The sequence below is a fragment of the Paralichthys olivaceus genome, chromosome 22, assembly GCF_024713975.1.
Source record: "Paralichthys olivaceus isolate ysfri-2021 chromosome 22, ASM2471397v2, whole genome shotgun sequence".
Lineage (NCBI taxonomy): Eukaryota > Metazoa > Chordata > Actinopteri > Pleuronectiformes > Paralichthyidae > Paralichthys > Paralichthys olivaceus.
Genome location: NC_091114.1, coordinates 3,845,551 through 3,864,054, shown reverse-complemented (window position 1 = coordinate 3,864,054; position 18,504 = coordinate 3,845,551). Strand labels below are relative to the sequence as shown.

The 18,504-nt window shown below is 41.0% G+C and overlaps 1 protein-coding gene across 5 annotated transcripts in view; it reads left to right on the top strand.

Annotated features, from left to right (window-relative positions):
- pde5ab (phosphodiesterase 5A, cGMP-specific, b) overlaps window positions 1-18,504 on the top strand; it is a 73,998-nt gene that overhangs the window by 27,095 nt on the left and 28,399 nt on the right. For all 5 annotated transcript variants that reach the window (XM_069518315.1, XM_069518316.1, XM_069518314.1 and 2 more), the window contains exons 4-8: window positions 5,407-5,496; window positions 6,287-6,358; window positions 6,674-6,763; window positions 7,389-7,526; window positions 17,656-17,723. In XM_069518315.1, the coding sequence (XP_069374416.1) occupies window positions 5,407-5,496; window positions 6,287-6,358; window positions 6,674-6,763; window positions 7,389-7,526; window positions 17,656-17,723 (458 nt within the window). The remainder of the gene's footprint in view (window positions 1-5,406; window positions 5,497-6,286; window positions 6,359-6,673; window positions 6,764-7,388; window positions 7,527-17,655; window positions 17,724-18,504) is intronic.

The window sequence follows — 18,504 nt, the reverse complement described above, 5'->3', positions numbered from 1 at the left end:
AGTTTTTGGTTTGTTTATGGACTTATGTAACTTTAACAAATTTCAGTAGCATTGGTAGCTGTGTTCTCTTGCCTTGGACAAAGCCGGGCTATCTGATTCTCTGCTTCTAGTCTTTATGTTAAGCTTTGCTAATAGTTAACCAGATCACGGGTTTAGCCAGGAACAGTGTATTGTTTTTATTCCTGTTTGTGTGTGTGTGTATGTACAAAAGAACCCAACAATGCATGGGCAGATCCCTTGATGCTTTTCATGTAATATTGCATTGTCCTGACCTTACTGCAAAGTGCCTTATGGTAATTTATGGATTTGGATCTCTATAAATACATTTAAATTAAATCAACAGAGATTTATATAGATCTGAAAAATGAAAGTAAACAAATAAGGAAACAGATTAACACATTTCTCTTTAAATATGGGAAAGTAAAACATAAAATCAAAAAATATCTAATATTCATCAGGGTTTGAATGAAATGCTGTTAAAGTAATACAAACATATGTCTCTTTAAAGCTACATGAATGTAGTTCAATATGATAAAAGCTCATTCATAAAATAATGGCAATTTGTTACTATTTTAAAGACTGTTCTCATACAGCTTCATTATAACAAGCTATTTAAATCATATGTTACATATGTAGTAGGGTTGAATTGACTATATCAATAAAGATATCAATTGGAGAAACAACCTTTTTCTGAAAATGCATTTGCTGATTAGATGTGAGAAGAACGAGCCGTTGACCTTTAACCCCCCCCCCCCCCCCCCCAGCTGCCCCCAGGTTAATAATAGTAACTGATAAAGGACAGCTTTATTTGCCACTATTGTAAGATCGTGTTAGCGCGTGAGTGCGTGTATGCATGTGTGGGTTGTGAGTTCAACCTCCCTCTGGAAGAATTATGTCCTAAAAAAGAAGCAGATGTGAGAGAGTTGTTTGTGTATGAGTGAAAGAGGCAGGGATAGAGAGAGAGACAAAGTAAGTGGGGATTAGGGAGAGGGAGCGAGTGCTGTAACAAGCATAATTGAATGCATGTTTTTTTGTTTGTGGTCATGTCAGTCTAAGTTAAGTGTGTGTGCGTGTGTTCGTGCTCGCATGAAAACATGACCTCATCTGAACCGGCCAAAATATCTTTGTCTGCAGTGAATTTCAGTTTGAAAGTCGCGTTTTTTTCCAGCAGAGAATATCGACAACATTACAGACTCCCACTCTAAAGCTTTATATATTTAAAGGGTTCAAATCTTTACGACTTTCAAACTCCCTAGAATTTGGACAGTGGAATTTCCCCGTTTTCTCTGTCATTATTTGAGTTTTGCTGTTGAAATTGTCTTGTTTCACGTTGTTGGAAGCTGTCGCAGGATTATGACGTACGACAACAACAACTTCTGTCGGTGGAAAGTCCGCCCGTAAATTTCAAATGTTTATTTTAACCTTTGTATTGATACGTTTAGGTAAAACAAACATGGTGAGTGGCCATCTTTAAATGTAGAAATAAACTTGTTCATTCCAGTTTATGCTGTGATGCATTGCTCTGTTCGTATTACATTTATACAGGTCGGGCGGTTCCTGTTGTGCTCTCTTGTCTCTACGCCGTGAGCGCAATGCATGATGGTATATATTGCTAAATTAGTGAACACTATTTCGGGCATAAAAATGTATAATAAAACATTCGGGAACCACTACAAAATGGCGAACTCACTATATAATGGACTATATAGTGATTAGTGAGAGAAAAAGCAATTGTCATCCTTCATTTCTCACAGAATTGGGACTGATATTAATTAGTGTAAACTGATGCAGATTCAAATAAAAATCTGGATCAAGTGCGTTTAAATGTGATTTTAACACGTCATATTTTGCACAGTGCTGTACTGTGAGAGCAATAATTGATACTTATGCTGTTCTTATTTATTAATTCAGAGCAGAAATCACTCTGTCAGCATTTGTTCAGCATTACATTTAATAGGCAGTCCCTTCAAAGTTTCCAAACCATTAAAATGACAATCCCTGGATGTGTCTCACTGTGGGAAATGACCACTATGTGAACTGACACCACATTTCTCTCATGATCGTCAGCCCCTGTTGAAACCCCAGTGCGTAGAGAAGCCTTCAATCTGAATCTGTTTAACCAGACCGCACGACTCCAGCCTTACAATCACCCGACATCACTTCAACATTTCTTCCACCTCAGATACGTGCACTCTTGCCTGTGCTTCTATGTGCTACATTTCACTAAAATCAGACCTTTTGTCCGAAACAAGGTTGTAGTTTCTGCTTCACTGCTTCCATGGAGATCTTCCATTCAAGATTCAAGGCTGCTTATGAAACTGTGTTTTTATACTTCAGGGACCACAAACCAGCAGAACCTACATGATGATGATGATGTGACGGAGAAAGAGGGAGAAAGAGAGAAAAAAAAAAAGAGGACACGAGTGGCTGATGGGATGATATACGTGTGTGTGTGTCCTTCTAAAGCCGTGACATTTCTCATTTCATGACAGTTCAGACATGAACTCTAGATAATATGGGGACAATAGGATCTGGACATTATGAGTACTCTTGCCCTGCCTCTCACGCATGATACGTTTGTAACAGGAGCGCTGAGCTGAGGGGTTGGTTGAGCAAGCAGGAGGCAGGACCTAATATTTACATTCTTCCGCAGAAATCACATGTTTTTGTTTACACACCAGCATCAGCATTTATGACCAAAAACTCTTGAAACTCTGGAGCAACTGACTCGGACATTTTGGTTCTCACATACAGCCGCTCTGCATGTCTGAAAACAGCTTAAATGAGTGCACGTAGGGTGCGACTGAGTTTTTGAGTGTGTGGGGCGGCTGGCGTGTCTGTACGTATATCTCTGTGGATGTGTGGACACATTTTGGCTCGAAACCATCATTTCAAATTCCTCACAACTTCAGTTTGACGGCGAAGACCTGGTTTTAAGGTTCAGGTTAGAATTAGGTGAGGTTAGTTTAGATTAGGGTTAGGTTAGGCATTCATGGTTAGGGGGGAGGAGCTAGGGAATGCATAATGACAATAAGTGTCCTTGTAATTAATTCTTGTATAAGTTTATGAAGATCCAAAATGAAATGTGTGTGTCTCCATGTGTTTATAATGTTTGATTTTTCAGATGAGACACATACTTGAGTGTGGAAGTGGATGCCTCACCTTGTTTGTGTGTGTTTGTGTGTGTGCGTGCACAATCAGTATTGTACACAGACATATAAAATGCACATAAAACAATGTGAGTGTAAATCAATATTAGGGTGTGTGCATTATGCTGTGCACTAACTGACTCGAATAATGCACAATAATCTTAGTGTGTATGCTGCAGAGTGCATTTGTGCAAGTGTTTGTGTGTGTGTGTACTACTGCAGAACCTGATACTGCTTCCAGGAAGTCCATCTGCGTCATCTGAGGGACTCCCCGGCTCTCTGATTGTATCTTTAGCTCAGTCTGCTCAGGATTACATTGATTTCAGCTGTGTTGTGAAAAACACCCCCCCCCCCTCCCTCTCGGCCTGTTTACATTGGTACAGCCCTCTGCTGGCCGGGGGTGTCCTTATCAATGCCTTCACTGTGCTGCATCCAAAATGCAATCTTGAAGGGGGTGAAAAAATCCTGCAGGATTTATCCTATCATTCGCTGAGTTTGGTTTTGATTTCACTTGATCCCATCACATATTTCTTAGATTTTTGAAAAATGAATTTGTTTGCGTGTGTGTGTGAACTTGCAAAGCTTTCTCGTCGTGAAAAGATGTTGTGGCTCAGAGTGAGTCACCGTGGAACGTCGGCTACTGAAAACCCTGAAGATGAGAATCACACCCAAAATCTCAAGTTGCTTTTTTTAAATCGTCCACAGTCAAACATCAAGGATATGTTGTTCCAAATATTACACAAGGGCAACTCACAATGGCAGCGTAGCTGAGCATTGCTTCAATTTATACGCTTCAGTTGATATCGCAGACATATCGGTCGTGTCTGGGCATGTTAAGGTGCAGAACTGGGCGACAAATGCACACACACATGCACACACACACGCACACACACGCACACACAGAGAAGAAGCCACAATGCAAACAAAATCTCTTGTCCTTCATACTTCATCCTCAGCCATAAAAACAATAAAGGGATACACTAGTTGGTGAAAAGTGCATTCATCCGTCTATACACAAGGTAAGCTGACCCCCTTGTTATACTATGGGGGGATCAACCCACAATGGGCCAACCCCCTCCTACACAAAGCTGGACTCACATCCGCCAAAGAAACAAAAAGGACCCAGCTCACACTGGTGCTGCATGATCCAGATCTCCTGGGCTCTCTCCTGCTGGTGGCCAGGGTGGACATGCCACTAACACTTTATCATAACTTTTGTCTCTCGCTGATACTTAGCATCCCCCCCGTCTTTTGTCTCCTATCCTTCCATCCAACGCCCCCACTCCTTAATACACCTCACCCCCGTAGACCCAAACTAACACCCCACTTCCTCCTCCACACACACATACACTTACTCCTACTACTATCACTACTGTCTTTAAGTGCAATGTCTCTCTCTTGCAATACAAAAAAAAAGAAGATTTGTCAAGTTTGTCGATTCCTGTCATCTTACGATGGCCTGCGTCAATTCGCTGCCGTTTTAAAACGGTGCATGTTATATAAATATGTGCTGTGGAAGAAAAGGAATTCTGTACACGTCTAGCAACAGCAAATAGTTGGTTACACCTTTGGTCACACTGAGAAAAACCACTGCTGTGATGCAAACCTGAGGACCCGTGTTATCTTACTATATCAAGCCTGTTTTGTTTAGAGTGTGGTTTGTCTTGTTCCTCTTCTAGTCGTGGTTTTACACACACACAGCCCCCCTTGAGTCCAGCAGATAATGGAAATGGACAGAGAGGAGACGAGTGTAGAAAGGTCAGCCAGTGGGTGGGAGCAGCAGGAGAAACACCCCCACTGAACACAACATCTCTCCATCCGTGGGTCCTTAACATGTCGTCAGAAGCCCCCTGCCCTTCTTAAACTCAACATTCACACACCAGAGAAGACGCTCGCCTCCTGGTGACTCATGACGAGCGCCATCAAAAACTACTGTACGTAGGTGTGAGGCTGTGGTTTGTGGAGAAGAGCAGAATTGGTTGCATAATGCCAACAGCTGCATTTGTGCAGCTACTACAGAGCAACAGTTTCTTTATCGAATCAGACCTGCGGTTGTCCTGAGTGTAGGTGGTGGAGATGCATGCATGAGAATCGGAATACAGATGAGATGGACTGAGTGGCTCGTACTTTGTTCAAACGTTGGGTCCCTCTCAAGTTCGAGTGCAGCGATTGGATCAGTGGTGAATGGCAATGAGCACCAGACATGATGAGAACAGTCCAAACCTGAAACGTGTGTCTCTGCGTTTTTTTCCCCCAGGACCCGAGGTTCAATGCTGAGGTCGACCTGATCACGGGTTACAAAACCCAGAGTATCCTGTGTCTGCCCATCAAGAACCACAGAGACGAGGTGAGACAACACAGCGTCGTCCCGTCAGGCAGTTGACAGAGTTCAATCCTGCATAAAAAGAACGAGAGGATATTTGTGCTTTAAACAAAAACCACGTGATCATAAGTGTCAGGACTTTGTACGAGAAACTGAATGTGTCTGTTCTGAAGAAAGAAGGACTTGCAGAAGTTGCCTCTTCAGTGGAAGAGGAAATGTCTGGAAGGGGTCGACTGTAAGATTATTGTTGGTTACTTCTGCGTGATATTAAAAGGGATTTTGTAGTTTCTCAAGAAGAGGTTGGTTCAAGATTCTGGATCCAGAAATAGCTGTTTTTTCTCTATTTTCGTAATGTACTGACTTAACCGATTTAACATTATTCTCTAAGATTTTTCTTCTTCTTCATATACTTGCCTTTAGGGATTAAATACCCTCACTCCAGTAAATCATTTTAATTTCAGTTCACCATCTACTTTATGAAGGGGGAATTATACTGTTATTGTGATACTGTTAAAAGATCTAGCACTTTAACTAAAAGCATACTGGAGCACACACTGCACATTATCACTACAATGTCCAGTGATGTCATCATTTTTTGAGACTTACATCAGTAAGGTGGACAGAAACCCAGAACCTTGTAGGGCCCAATGTTTTCTGCAGTACTCAGGTTGTTGTCCCCTTTTCCCAAGCTGATGTCAAGCCTGGCCTTTAGCACACAGACCTGTAAAGCAGCCAGGACTGGGCTCCAGCTCCTTTTTTTTCCATATCAGATCTGTGTCGAGAAACAAATTCTCCCTTTGATCGCCCATCACAGGTCGTCGGAGTGGCTCAGGCTATCAATAAGAAGTGTGGGGAGGATGGTGCCTTCACTGAACAGGATGAAAAGGTTGGTAAAACTCACGGTTTCACTCACAAGTATGAGTCATGTATCAAAGTTCAGAAACTTTAAAAAGCCAGGGGAGATACAGTATATGTTGGGACAGTACTGTATTAGTACTGTAATAGTATTGTATCAGGACTCTATTGTACATACAGAGAAAACTGTCTTGCTTTACCTCAGTGCATCTTCCTTGTTCCTCATATCTGCCATTTCTCCATCTACACTTCTTTCCTCCCTCCTCTTCATTTTCCTCTTGTAGTGCATTCTTCTTCCCGTCTTTTCTACATGGTGCTCACATGCTGTGCTCTTCCTCCCTCACAGGACTTCTCCGCCTATTTGGCCTTTTCAGGCATCGTCCTGCACAACGCTCAGCTCTACGAGACGTCGCAGCTGGAGAACAGGCGCAATCAGGTGGGTGTGATTGTTCATGTCCAGGTTATGATGGATATGTGGCACATTTAATTAAAGTTTACAGAACATGATGGGAAACCTGTTTCTTATTACAATTTGAATTATATACTCAACAAATAAAAATAAATTTTTCCCCTTTACTTAAAAAAACTTAAGTCAACCTTAAATTGAGTCCAGGTTGTGCTGCAGGCTAAGAGCACAGTCACACGTACATGAAAGCAAACGAGAGTTACGGGTCAAAGTTCAAAGTTGATTTCCACACGAAGCCGGGTGATGATTTGCCACAGGAAGCAAATGTGTTATTTAAATTGGAAGTGAACGGGAGGCGAAAGCTGTGTCTCAATTCAGAGGGTGTTTCCTTTGGAGACCTATTGCGTCAAGTGTCAGGCTTCAGCTGAACCGAACAGCTAACAGCAATAAGGGCAGGACGAGCCGATGATGCAGATCACGGAAAGCCTCTGTAGACTAGACCATCTTATTTCCAGTCTGCCTTGGTTGTCTGCCCAGGGCGGTCTTTGTGGGCCAGGTAGACTACGTCCTCCGAAGGATGCAGCCCCTGAATTGAGACACAACTGCGGGTTCACGTCTGCACAGACGCAAATCTATACATGATGTATTTGTACAGGTGCTGTTGGATTTGGCCAGTCTGATCTTTGAGGAGCAGCAGTGTCTTGAGGTTTTACTGAAGAAGATCGCAGGAACCATTCTGTCCTTCATGCAGGCACATGCCTGTACTGTCTTCACTGCTGACGAAGACTCAATGGTCAGTAAACACACCCACACACACTCAGAGTGTCTAGTGCGACAGATATAATAACTATGTCCAAATTTTATGATGTTGTTTTTTTTAAACCCATAAATGGTTCCATACCTGAGTTTGAATTTAACATTTGATGGATGACTTGCAAACAGTGCTCCAGGTCAATGCTCCGTTTATAATCATAAAACATCCAGGTCTTATTCATAGCTTGTGTCAATGATTGTCACAGGAGCAAACAGAGGAGTTTATTTCTGGTATCCATTAGCTGTTATGCGATGGCCTATGTGACAGTAACCTGTGACCTCGGACGTGCTCAACAGTGTCGGAGCTCCTGTCGTCTGAATGATCCCGTTGAAATGCTGTGATTGAGGCTGTTAACATTTACCCATGTTCAACATCTTCATTAAATCATCCTCAGAACAGGGGCGGATCCAGGGCCGGGGGGGGCACTGGCCCAGCTGAAATGTGATTGGCCCCTGAAGTGCCCCTGTTCAAAAACAAAAAACTCTCTTAATACCAATACTAACAATACATGGGCTGTTTACCTGTGGGCAACTAAAGCCTGCTGAAAATCTTGTCCCTCGCCCACAGATTCTTATATATACAGTACATATACTACTAGTTATACATTTACCTCATTCACACAGTACAACTGCTGTTTAAACACTAAATGGTTCGGCCATTTGTTGTTTTAATATTGTAGCGTTCTCCGTGTGTGATGCACTTGCTGAGTAGCTCCACTTTCTTTTTCCATGAACATAACATTATCAACAATGCACAACATCAGACTCTTGGAAATCTCTAAATCTATTCAGAATTGCTGAATTAACTACAAATTGTGAATCCGATTGTGAATTACATTTCCAGTTGCGTCGGCCAGGCCAAGTTCATTCGTGACATTAATGGTTGCTGCTGGTAACACAGATGATATATGTATTGACCAGCGGGGGCAGTTGTTCACCCCTCACAATATTGTAATTATTGTGAGCAGTAAATAGAGTTGGATTGTTGGATTGTTTTGCAAAAAGTAGTGAGTGCGCTATTGACGTTTTTTTTATTCCATTGTCTGAGGGCAAAAGACAAACTGATCTTTCTGTATCTGGACCCTGGTGGAGGCTAAATGCATGGTAGTGAATTATATAATAAACAGGACAGGATTTTAGAGAAATGATGAACTGATAATAAGCCTGTATGTTTATATAAAAGGATGAATAATTGATGATTCAGTAGCAGAAACAAAGACAAAGTGATGAACATTCCTCATGTGCATACACTCTGCACAGAGCCACGAGAGAATCGGTTGTCAAGACCAAAATGGAAAAATGACAAATGCACCGACGGGTGTGAATTGAAATGAGACGGTGTGAAGGAAGTGAATGATGATGATGTGAGGGAACGTAAACAAAACAGTCCCATCAGGTTTTTACTGCTCAGGGTGTATTTTTGTTTGCTTGTATAGGAATTTGAATACAGTATGGGTACACTATCATACAATTTTCGACGACATGTTCTCATCTGTCGCCGAAATTCAAACACACATTCATTCGGTGCATCTATGTGCAGCAGTTTCTCCGTCATACATCACTCATACACTGCCGTCACAGCCATCAATACCAAAAGACAGAGTTTAGGGAGGTTTTGCGGTAGCGTGGGATCATGGGAGCGTTCATCAGGAAGTTTTTATCTTCTCCTCTCCAAACCAAGCAGACACGCTGATTAAACCCAGTGAAAACACTAATTAAAAGTGCTTCACGTTAGGAGCACGCTGACTCTGAGGGACTGACACAGGGCGTCTCTGAGGGGCTGGGAGCTGGCTGCCGCTAATGTTTGCTCAGCTTGTTTCTGTGATAACTTCAGATCCAGATGTCTGATGACTAAAAATCCTTCATCTGTTTCAAATGAAAATATAATATAGAAATGTGGCTTAAGATAAAAGCAGCCACTGACAGGTGAAGACCCTGGAGGCTGAAGGGAGAGGCAGCTTTTACTGCAGCAGTAAATGCTCTCTCTCTCTCTCTCCCTCTCTCTCTCTCTCCCATCATACCGTAGTTATTTAGGACGAAGCTTGAGTTTGACACATCTGTTGATACTTTTCCACGTTTAAAAGGATGTGTATCTGTATATATGACAGCAGGTAAATGCGTCTCTACCATAGGCTGTAAATAAAGACTGACAACATGACGGCTCCTGAAAGTGAAGCCAAAATATCTGGATTACCCGGTTGTGGCTGACTGTAGCAACAAGCACATGGTTTCTGTTATTTTAGGTAGTTCTCATCCCACTGATGTATGTCCAAGTGCTTCCACTGAAACTTTTCCTGAAAGTTTAGATTTAATTAGCTGTTTGTTGCTGTAAAGATTGGGTAAAATGTTGTGATTGACAGGTGAGATTGACTCCATACTGCGGTTCCACACCACAATCGCTTGTGCGCGGACTCCAAATGAAAATCCAAGATTGCGGCACCTGTATTTGAAAAGCACATTTTAACTTAAAGTCAGTTTGCAAGAAAACTAATGCAACAAAAGATTTCACGATAAAATGACAAATTGTTATAATAGTTGCGAACACCCCAAATATGTTGCACCAGACTCTGCTGTATTTTGCAGCAAATCATTTGATGAGTCATAATGGGTTGAAAAACAGCTGATTCAAAATAACATCTGTTTAAATATCTTCGCTGCAGAGGAGTATGACAACCTGCAGCTGTTTTGTTTCAATGGGTGAAAAGTTTAACGGCAGGAAATGAAAAGCAGCTTCTGCCAACACGATGAATTATTTCAGAGAGACGTCTAACAATTGTGACGACCAGTGGAAATGCAGAGTTTCTCTTCTGGAAATCAAGGGTTAGATTATAAACAAAGCAGAGGGAACTGTCGCTGACTGTGTCTCGAAGTAAATACAGTTTATACTTCTGACTCCTACACACACACACACACACACACACACACACTGCATTAGTCCTCTTTGGGCATTAACATTTGTTTTGGCTTGTCCTCCTCAGGGGCATCCATCGGCTGAACATCGCACACTGACACATCTCACTCGCATGCACAGAAAACAAGCACACTGGAAAAATGAAGCAAATTAACTGTCACACACTACGGAAGATTTATATACGAGCTTGGTTATAGCACTCCCATGTCTCTGGATGTGTGAGACATCTAAATATCAACTCCCAGCTGCACAGAAACTCATTGTGGAACTCACTTTACCATTATTTTTATCTACACGTTGTAAACATCAGGGAATGAATGAAAGAGCTTCTTCTGCTTTTCCACTCCTAGGACAGGCCACACGAGTGAGTATAGGTGGTGCATTTACATGTTGTCTTAAATTATGTTTGCACAGTAATTTAAGGGAAACTTAAACTCTGTCAAATATTGCAAGGTATAGCATCCAGGTTCTCCTCCCTCTCTTGCCTGGAGGCGGTCTGATCTTTGTTGGTCATCTATGTGTCGGTCTGTATGACAGTGTATTGTATGATTAATAGATAATGCATCAACAGTGTTTACATAGAGAGGTACACACGGCCAATGAACGGTATGTTGCTGAGTTGCTAATAGAATATTCCATCCACATTCCCCTTCATGTGTTACAGAGCAGAGCCTGATTATGCGGTCAATCATGCTGGTACCTTCCATACATGTCAAGGTTGTTAAATACTGTGAAAACTCCAAAAGGGCATTGTAATGTGATTAGGATGTATGTGTACTAAGCTAAGATAGGAATACTACACCTGTATATTACGCAAGAAATTTGGTTAAATCTCCCACTAGGACAATATATTGGGAATAAGATGTATATATGTCAACTTAATGGCACTAAGCACTGAATATATATATATATATATATATATATATATATACACTATTGGCTTCATTGGGTTAATATCTGAATACTGGTGTCCATGTTAACATAGTCAGTGAGTAATGGAAAGAAACGGAGAAAAGCAGATTGACTAGATGTTATTCTGTGGGAGTTTGGACAGCAACTCTACAGCCCATGCTAAGTCTTATTTAAGTCAAAAAAGAAATAAAAAAAAGCTCTTTGAGAACATGCTCTTATTGAAGCATGACGGTTTAGCTTGGCACCAATAGTCTGACAATACAACTGATCCTCGCACTCGCTTTTTCAAGAGCTTTCAAACACCTCTCTCAGATTTCATCAACAAATGATGGTGACTTGACTGACTTTGAATTGGCTCAGTTGTCCAAGGGGTCCATGTTAATAACCAGCAAATGGACTATATTCATTTCATGTATATCCAACAGACTTTATCAGTGGATGACGACAACTGACCAATCAAATTATGGTAGGCTGAATTTCTTGTGAAAGTGGTAAATGCAAGCGAATTAGGATTCTTTAGTTTTTAGTATTGTTTTTTTTTTTTTTGATGTGAATTGTTAGGTCCATTCCCAGACTTGTAGAATTTGATAAAGACATAAAAACCTGTTTAAATAAGAAATTGGTTAATATATTTATACATTTTACAGTTTATTTGAGTGATTCAAATCAATCAAGAGTCCCACTTTATCTAAGGGTTGGTCAGAAGAGAGGAAAGCCTCTCCCTGCCCAACCCTTCCCTGTGCTTGTTGTGTTTATGGAGCGAGTGGAGTGGGTGTGCATGGCGGTCAGGGTGACGGCAGCAAGTTAAGAGCTGTGCCATAATTTTGGACCACAAACAGCAGCTGTCTAGACGGAAGGTGGTGATTCAGGGGCGATTTTTAAAACGAGGAAAATGACAGCACTAATGTACAACATATGCAATGAGACTGTCCACCCAGAGAACAGAGGGTTCCACTTGGTTGGAGCAGGATCAATCAGCAAAAAACCTCAGATTTTGTTGTATACCACAGCTGACTTCTTCTCTCCGACTTTTCTTGGCCGTGCAGCCCCTGGATCTTTGCACAGTTGCTTCGGAGGAAACTGTTGTTTAATCTGTTTCAGTTGGTCTCAGTTATGATGAGGCCAGAGATGTGTGCGTCAGAAGTGTTTTACCTCCTGAAGAGAAAAGCTGCCGGTACAAAGAAGAAACAGCTGCTCAATGAACCCAACAGCTGGTTAATTAAGAAAATAAACCCATTAAGGTTTAATAACGTCACCGAGCGCCCTAGGAGTGTATTAACACAAACATTTTACAGATGGTATAATAAGGTGCTGATTTAATGAAATTATCAAAACAAAATATACTTGCATGGTAAAGGAGAAGTCTAATGATTGATGAGTGTTTTACTCAAACAGCTGTATGGCCTAAAGGTTTTATTTGGTGAGATTTGCATGGAAGCAATTGAAACATGAAAGTCATTGATTAAATATAATGACTTTAAATCTATGCAAATATGCTGGCAATTGTGCCTCCGTGCTGGCGACAGCTTTTGGGTTGTCTGGAGAACGCTGTGAGGGAATTTCTTCAATAATCTGTGGATTTAAGGATGAACTGATCAGATATTGGTTGTCAATGTTTAAGGTTGTTGTGACCTTACAAAACGAATTTCTGGCCTTGTGAACATTATATTTCAGGGATACCTCAAGGGAATTTCTTCAAATTTGCTACAAATGTTCACTTGGACTTGAAGATGAACTGATTCATATTTGTGGCCAAGGGTCAAGGTCACAGTGACACAGTAATCATGTTCTTATGAATATATCAGAAACATCCTTAGGGAATTTCATTACATCTGGTAAAAACTTTTTCTACAATTCAAGGATGACCTGATTGGCATTTGGAGGTCAAAGTTCAAGGTCACAGTGGCCTCACAAAACATGTTACTGGCCTCTTGGAAATAATATCTCTAGTTCACCTTTAGGAAGTCCCTAGGACTCAAAGGTGAAGTGATTAGATTTCAGTAGTCAAAGGTCAGGATCACAAACCCCAGCTTCAAGCTTAAGCTATAAGGATGAACAAGTCAGAGTGAATGTACAAAGAACCAGTGATCCAACCAAACACACACACACACACACACACACCCCATGCTTGAACATCACAACAAGCCATCCTTTACAATAGTTTTCACAAACACTTCAGCACATTTATTACCAACAACCATTAACCTTTAACAAAAACATGACGCATCTGACAGCTCTGGTGTTCTGACTGTCAAGTCTTTGTAAACACTGGCAGTCAATGGTATGTTATTATCAGCACTGATGCAATAAAATGACAACTTCATTGCACATTTAGGAGCTGATGTGTGGGTGCAGCTATTTGGTTAGACTGGTTTAATGGTCAGGGACAAACTGTTTTTTGATAAACATTATCAAGCCTTTATTTAGCAGACATCCAAACAGGCAGCATTTCTTTTCCTCTCTGGCACAAGTTAAATTTTCCAATAAACAGGATTAAATAAAACGTTTATCTGCACTGCGCCTACATTGGACTTGGCTTTGGCATTTCCAGCCTCACCACCAATCCCAACGAGAGATCAGTTTTGGAATTCATTCCACTGGGCTGATGGCCGAAAGTCGAGTTATTGTAAATGTTGGTTTCGCAAAGTATTAACTACATAGCCAATATACCGTTCAGTATTTGTATTATGGTCTGCGGTAACTGGATGGTGGAATGCAATGCCATTGAAGTGGTTTGTTTTAGGTTACAAAACAGTGGGGTTTGACTTTCCCTGATGTTTATTATTAGTGGGTTAGCCCAATTGAGATGGAGGCTCTTGCTGTAAACATTGTCCAGGCTATGAAAGCAGCCTTCATAAAAGTTACACAACTTTTTAACAACTTAGATGATTCTCAATTGCCCACACAGATGGCTTTGGTTTCAGATGTTCATGCTTTGAGGTGCACATTTTAGCCTCCTTCCCAACTACAATGGAGACGAATGTTGGATCAGCAATGTTCCTTTCATGAAGCTCTTTTCTGATTAGTCTAAACAATCCACAGACTGTAAAGGAGACAGCTGCCCTGGAGCCCTCATAGGCTGCAAAGGCCCACTGATGTTTTAATTTGATCACTGACAAATTTGTTTTGTGTTATATGCCACTAATGCATTGCTGAAAACTAGCCCCATGTTGGAGCCTTGTCTTATCGAGACTCCTTATGTCAAAATCTAGCTTTAGAAAGTTTCATTTTTGCCATGGTAGCAGCTCTGGGGATTGTAATGTTAGCCTTTTTATCAATTGATCGGTCCACTGGCTTGGTTCAGAGTGAAATGCGATATCTCCACAGCTATTGGATGATTGCCTCGATAGGACTGAAATGAAATTGGTGCAGACAAACGTGGTTCCCAACGGATGAATCCCACTGACTGCGGTGATTCCCTCACTTGCACTACTGTGATGTTGATATTTGAGGTTTTATTTTGAAATATCCCTTTGTTACAGATGTGTTCATCTCAGGATTATATTACAATACAACAAGATATTAACAATAATCTCTAAAACTAAGAGACAAGAAGCCTCAGCTCTACTTTGTGAGAGTGATGATTAGTATTAGCATGCAAATAACTAAGGTGACGAACATGGTAAACATTATACCTACTCAACATCTGTATGTTGACATTGCCATTTTGATTGTGTTATCATGTTGACATTTGGATTCAGCTCAAAGCACAATTGCCCCAATTGTGAGCATACTCTTTTACCAGCAAGGCACATGACCTCAGCTTTTGGTGCAGAGGAAGGCATGTTTTTACCCCTGTTAGTGTGTTGGTTGGTTGATTGGATTCTAAGCAAGATTACTCAAAAACAGCTGATCAAGGATTTCTAGGATTTCTCAACACAGACATTCAACTTAATTCCCCTCCATCACAATATGATAGAGGCAGGAATGTGATCAGTGTTTCTGCACTGCAGGAAGAAAATATTTGGGTTAATTGACTTTATATTATAAATGAAGATATTGTATACTATGCATGTTATAGGCTGCAACGCACTTTGTACATAAGTCATACGTAACAAGTGTATTTGTGTCCCACTTATGACTTTGCAGACAAGCTGTCTCCCATTCTTTTATGCCACACTCCCTTTCTTTCTCTCTCTCTTTCCTTATTAAACATTTACTGGTCTTATCTACAAGATGGCACTTTGTATACAAGTGTCAGTATTAAATGTCTGCAGCTTCTCAAGTCAGACCCGCAGGTCTGTGGATTTGAAAGTAAACTTTCCTCTCGGAAAGCAGCTTTCCTGTAGGAAATGTAGGAAATGGCCTTGCTTGTCTTTAACATTGACTGTACCAACAATAACACAGGAGTTTTTAAGACGTTGGCCTGCGCTGGCTCACTTCATTTTACTGCAGTGTGTGGCATCTGTTTGGACATGGTGTGGTGTGCGTGTGTGTATTTGTGTGTTTTGCTTGTGCAATCATGTGTACGGTGTGTGCAGCACACTTCCATGTATATTTGTGTGTGACTTACATGTGATGTTATTAGCATATTCTTTTGTGAATGCTCGTGTGAACACATTGTGTATTTGCATGTGTGCATGATACACTATGTTTGACTGTGCTGGCAATTGTATGGTGTGTGTGCATGGTAATGTGTGTTTTGTGTTTATGTGTGAATGATATGTGATAGGGTCTGACATCTGGCCCCGCTAGGAGTGTTTTGTTCTTCTGTGTTGTTTAACTCTCCAGCAGAAATAAATCTGGACATGGCTTCAGGTCTCCTGAAACATATTAGGCTGTGTGTGTGAATGAGTGTGTTTGAGTGAGTGCACGTTGTACCAATCTCTACAGATTTTAAACTACCTGCAGTTTTCAATTCTCCCTTTCTTCCTTGCTTTCCCACAAGTCATCCTGCCTAAACAACAAAAACAGGCAATTTTTCATTCCCTTCCAAAACCACCCATATGACTGATCTGATGCTTCTGAGCTCCTTGCCTAATCCGCCACATCTGTTTGGTTACATTCAGAAAACTGAAAGATGGGGTCGGTTTAGGGGAAGATACAAAGAACCAGGTCATGCTAGCAACTCTTTGAGGTTATAGTTTGCTTTGAGATAGAGGCTAATTCACTATATTAAATGCTTACTACAAAATGTGAAAAGACAGTAGGACATTTTAAGATTTCTTGTCTTTTGTTTTCTTTGTCCAATGCACAGTTTCAGGGGTAGAGCGGGTTGTCTTCTGTGTAACCAGAAGGTTGGCGGTTTGATCTCCGTCTCCCCCGTGCCGTATGCCTAAGTGTATGAACTGTATGAATGAGGTGTAATAGAGAAAGTGCTGCACATAGATGCACTGTATGAATGTATGTGAATGGAGGCCTACTGTAAAGCACTTTGAGTGGCCATCAAGACTAGAAAAGCTCTATATAAACATGGACCATTTACCATTTCACCATTAAACACCTAAATCACACCATAACATATGCAGGCAGTAGAAGGGATCGACTCTGATAACTGGACATCAAAACCCAATGAAAGGAAGTAAAGCTTTGACTGATCCGTCCAAAGAATTCAAGAAGTCAGGTTTGATTTATTTCAATATTCCCTCAGACAGGAAAAAAAAAATCCATTATCCCGTTTCATCCTGTTATAAACCTTCCACTTCGCCAGAGACCCCAATAAATGTCATAACATTGCCGGGTCCTTTTTCTGTTTAAAACATCTTTATTACCCTCACCAAGACAGATTAGGGTGAACTGATGCCACAGAATGACAGTGTGTGTATGTGCACGCAAAGGGTAGAGGGGGGCAATTTTTTCCAAAACGAAAAAGCCTAGTCTATCTTTAACATCCTGTCCCCCACCTCTTAAAAATGGAAAAAGGATCCTTTGCGAGGGGTTGGAAGTGCAGGTTGAGAGAAAACAAATCCCTATAAGGGGGGAAAAGGCGAATGGAGCACTGGAATGTCGAAATAAACTCTCCTTCTGGGAAGGCTTGATAAGTAATAGATCAGTGTCAGTATTTTAGGTATTGTGCACAGTATCACTGCTCAACCTAGGATACTTGAATGTTGTGTTAAGTTGTAACTGTTTCATTGAAGGGAATGAGGAAGTTGATATAACCAGGAAACACACAGGGTGGGCCTAAAGTAAAGCATGGAAGAACTAGACAGCAGTCTGGACACTGTGTCTTGATGTATTCATGTTCCAAATGACAATTAGTGAGCAGCCCCATCAAGTTCCACCCTCATCTGTGTCTGTAATATCGTAGACAAACATAATAAACATACTTTTATTCTTTTTGCAGAACTCCTTCTCTAGTGTCTTTCACATGGAGTACGAGGAGCTGGGTGAAGTCCTAGATGCTCCCAAAAGGTAAGGTGATCCCCCTCAACTGAAGCCCGTATTGAACTAAAAGTCCTGTAGATTTAACTTGAGGCGTACTCTCAACTATTTCCACCGGTTATTAATGCTAATGTTTCCCTGAATATGCAGACTACCCTTTTCCTCTCCCCCAGAGCCCCTCAGATGACGTTTGTGTAATGGATGCTTGCACAAGGATTCATTATAATCACATAGAAGGAGAAACAGAAAAAAAGAGATGTAAGGCAATGTTGTGGCAGCAATGGAAGTCTTATTGTGCCCATTCAGTCACTTTGAATTGAAAGAAAAAAGACAAGACTGAGCAACTCAGTCCAATGCTCTTATGTTTGCTGAGCTGATTTGCAGCCCTTCAGGATCTTTTTGAGGTAATCCGCCTCCTTCACCTGCCAAATTCCCAGACATTTGATCGTGGGATTTCAGCTCGGAGCTCTGGTTTTCATTAGCTGGACACTTTAGGCTTGATACAAACTAAATTTTGGGTCAATTTAACTACTCCTTAATCCCAATCTATTTGTCTTGATGAAGTAGGGCCTTTTTATATTTTTGAGGGGGTCCAGGACCTTTTCAAGATGGTCTAACAATTGTCTGTCATGCAGACAAAGTAGTTTTGAGGTCAACATGCAACATTATTGCATGTAACAGCTATATTAGTTGCTTGTGGTCTAACATTTTTGCTACAGGGAATTGAGATGTCCAGTCTGTTTTAGCTAGAAAATGAGACTGGTCATATTACCTGTCTGTGTTTGTGCTGTATATTCTGTTTTTTTTTTTT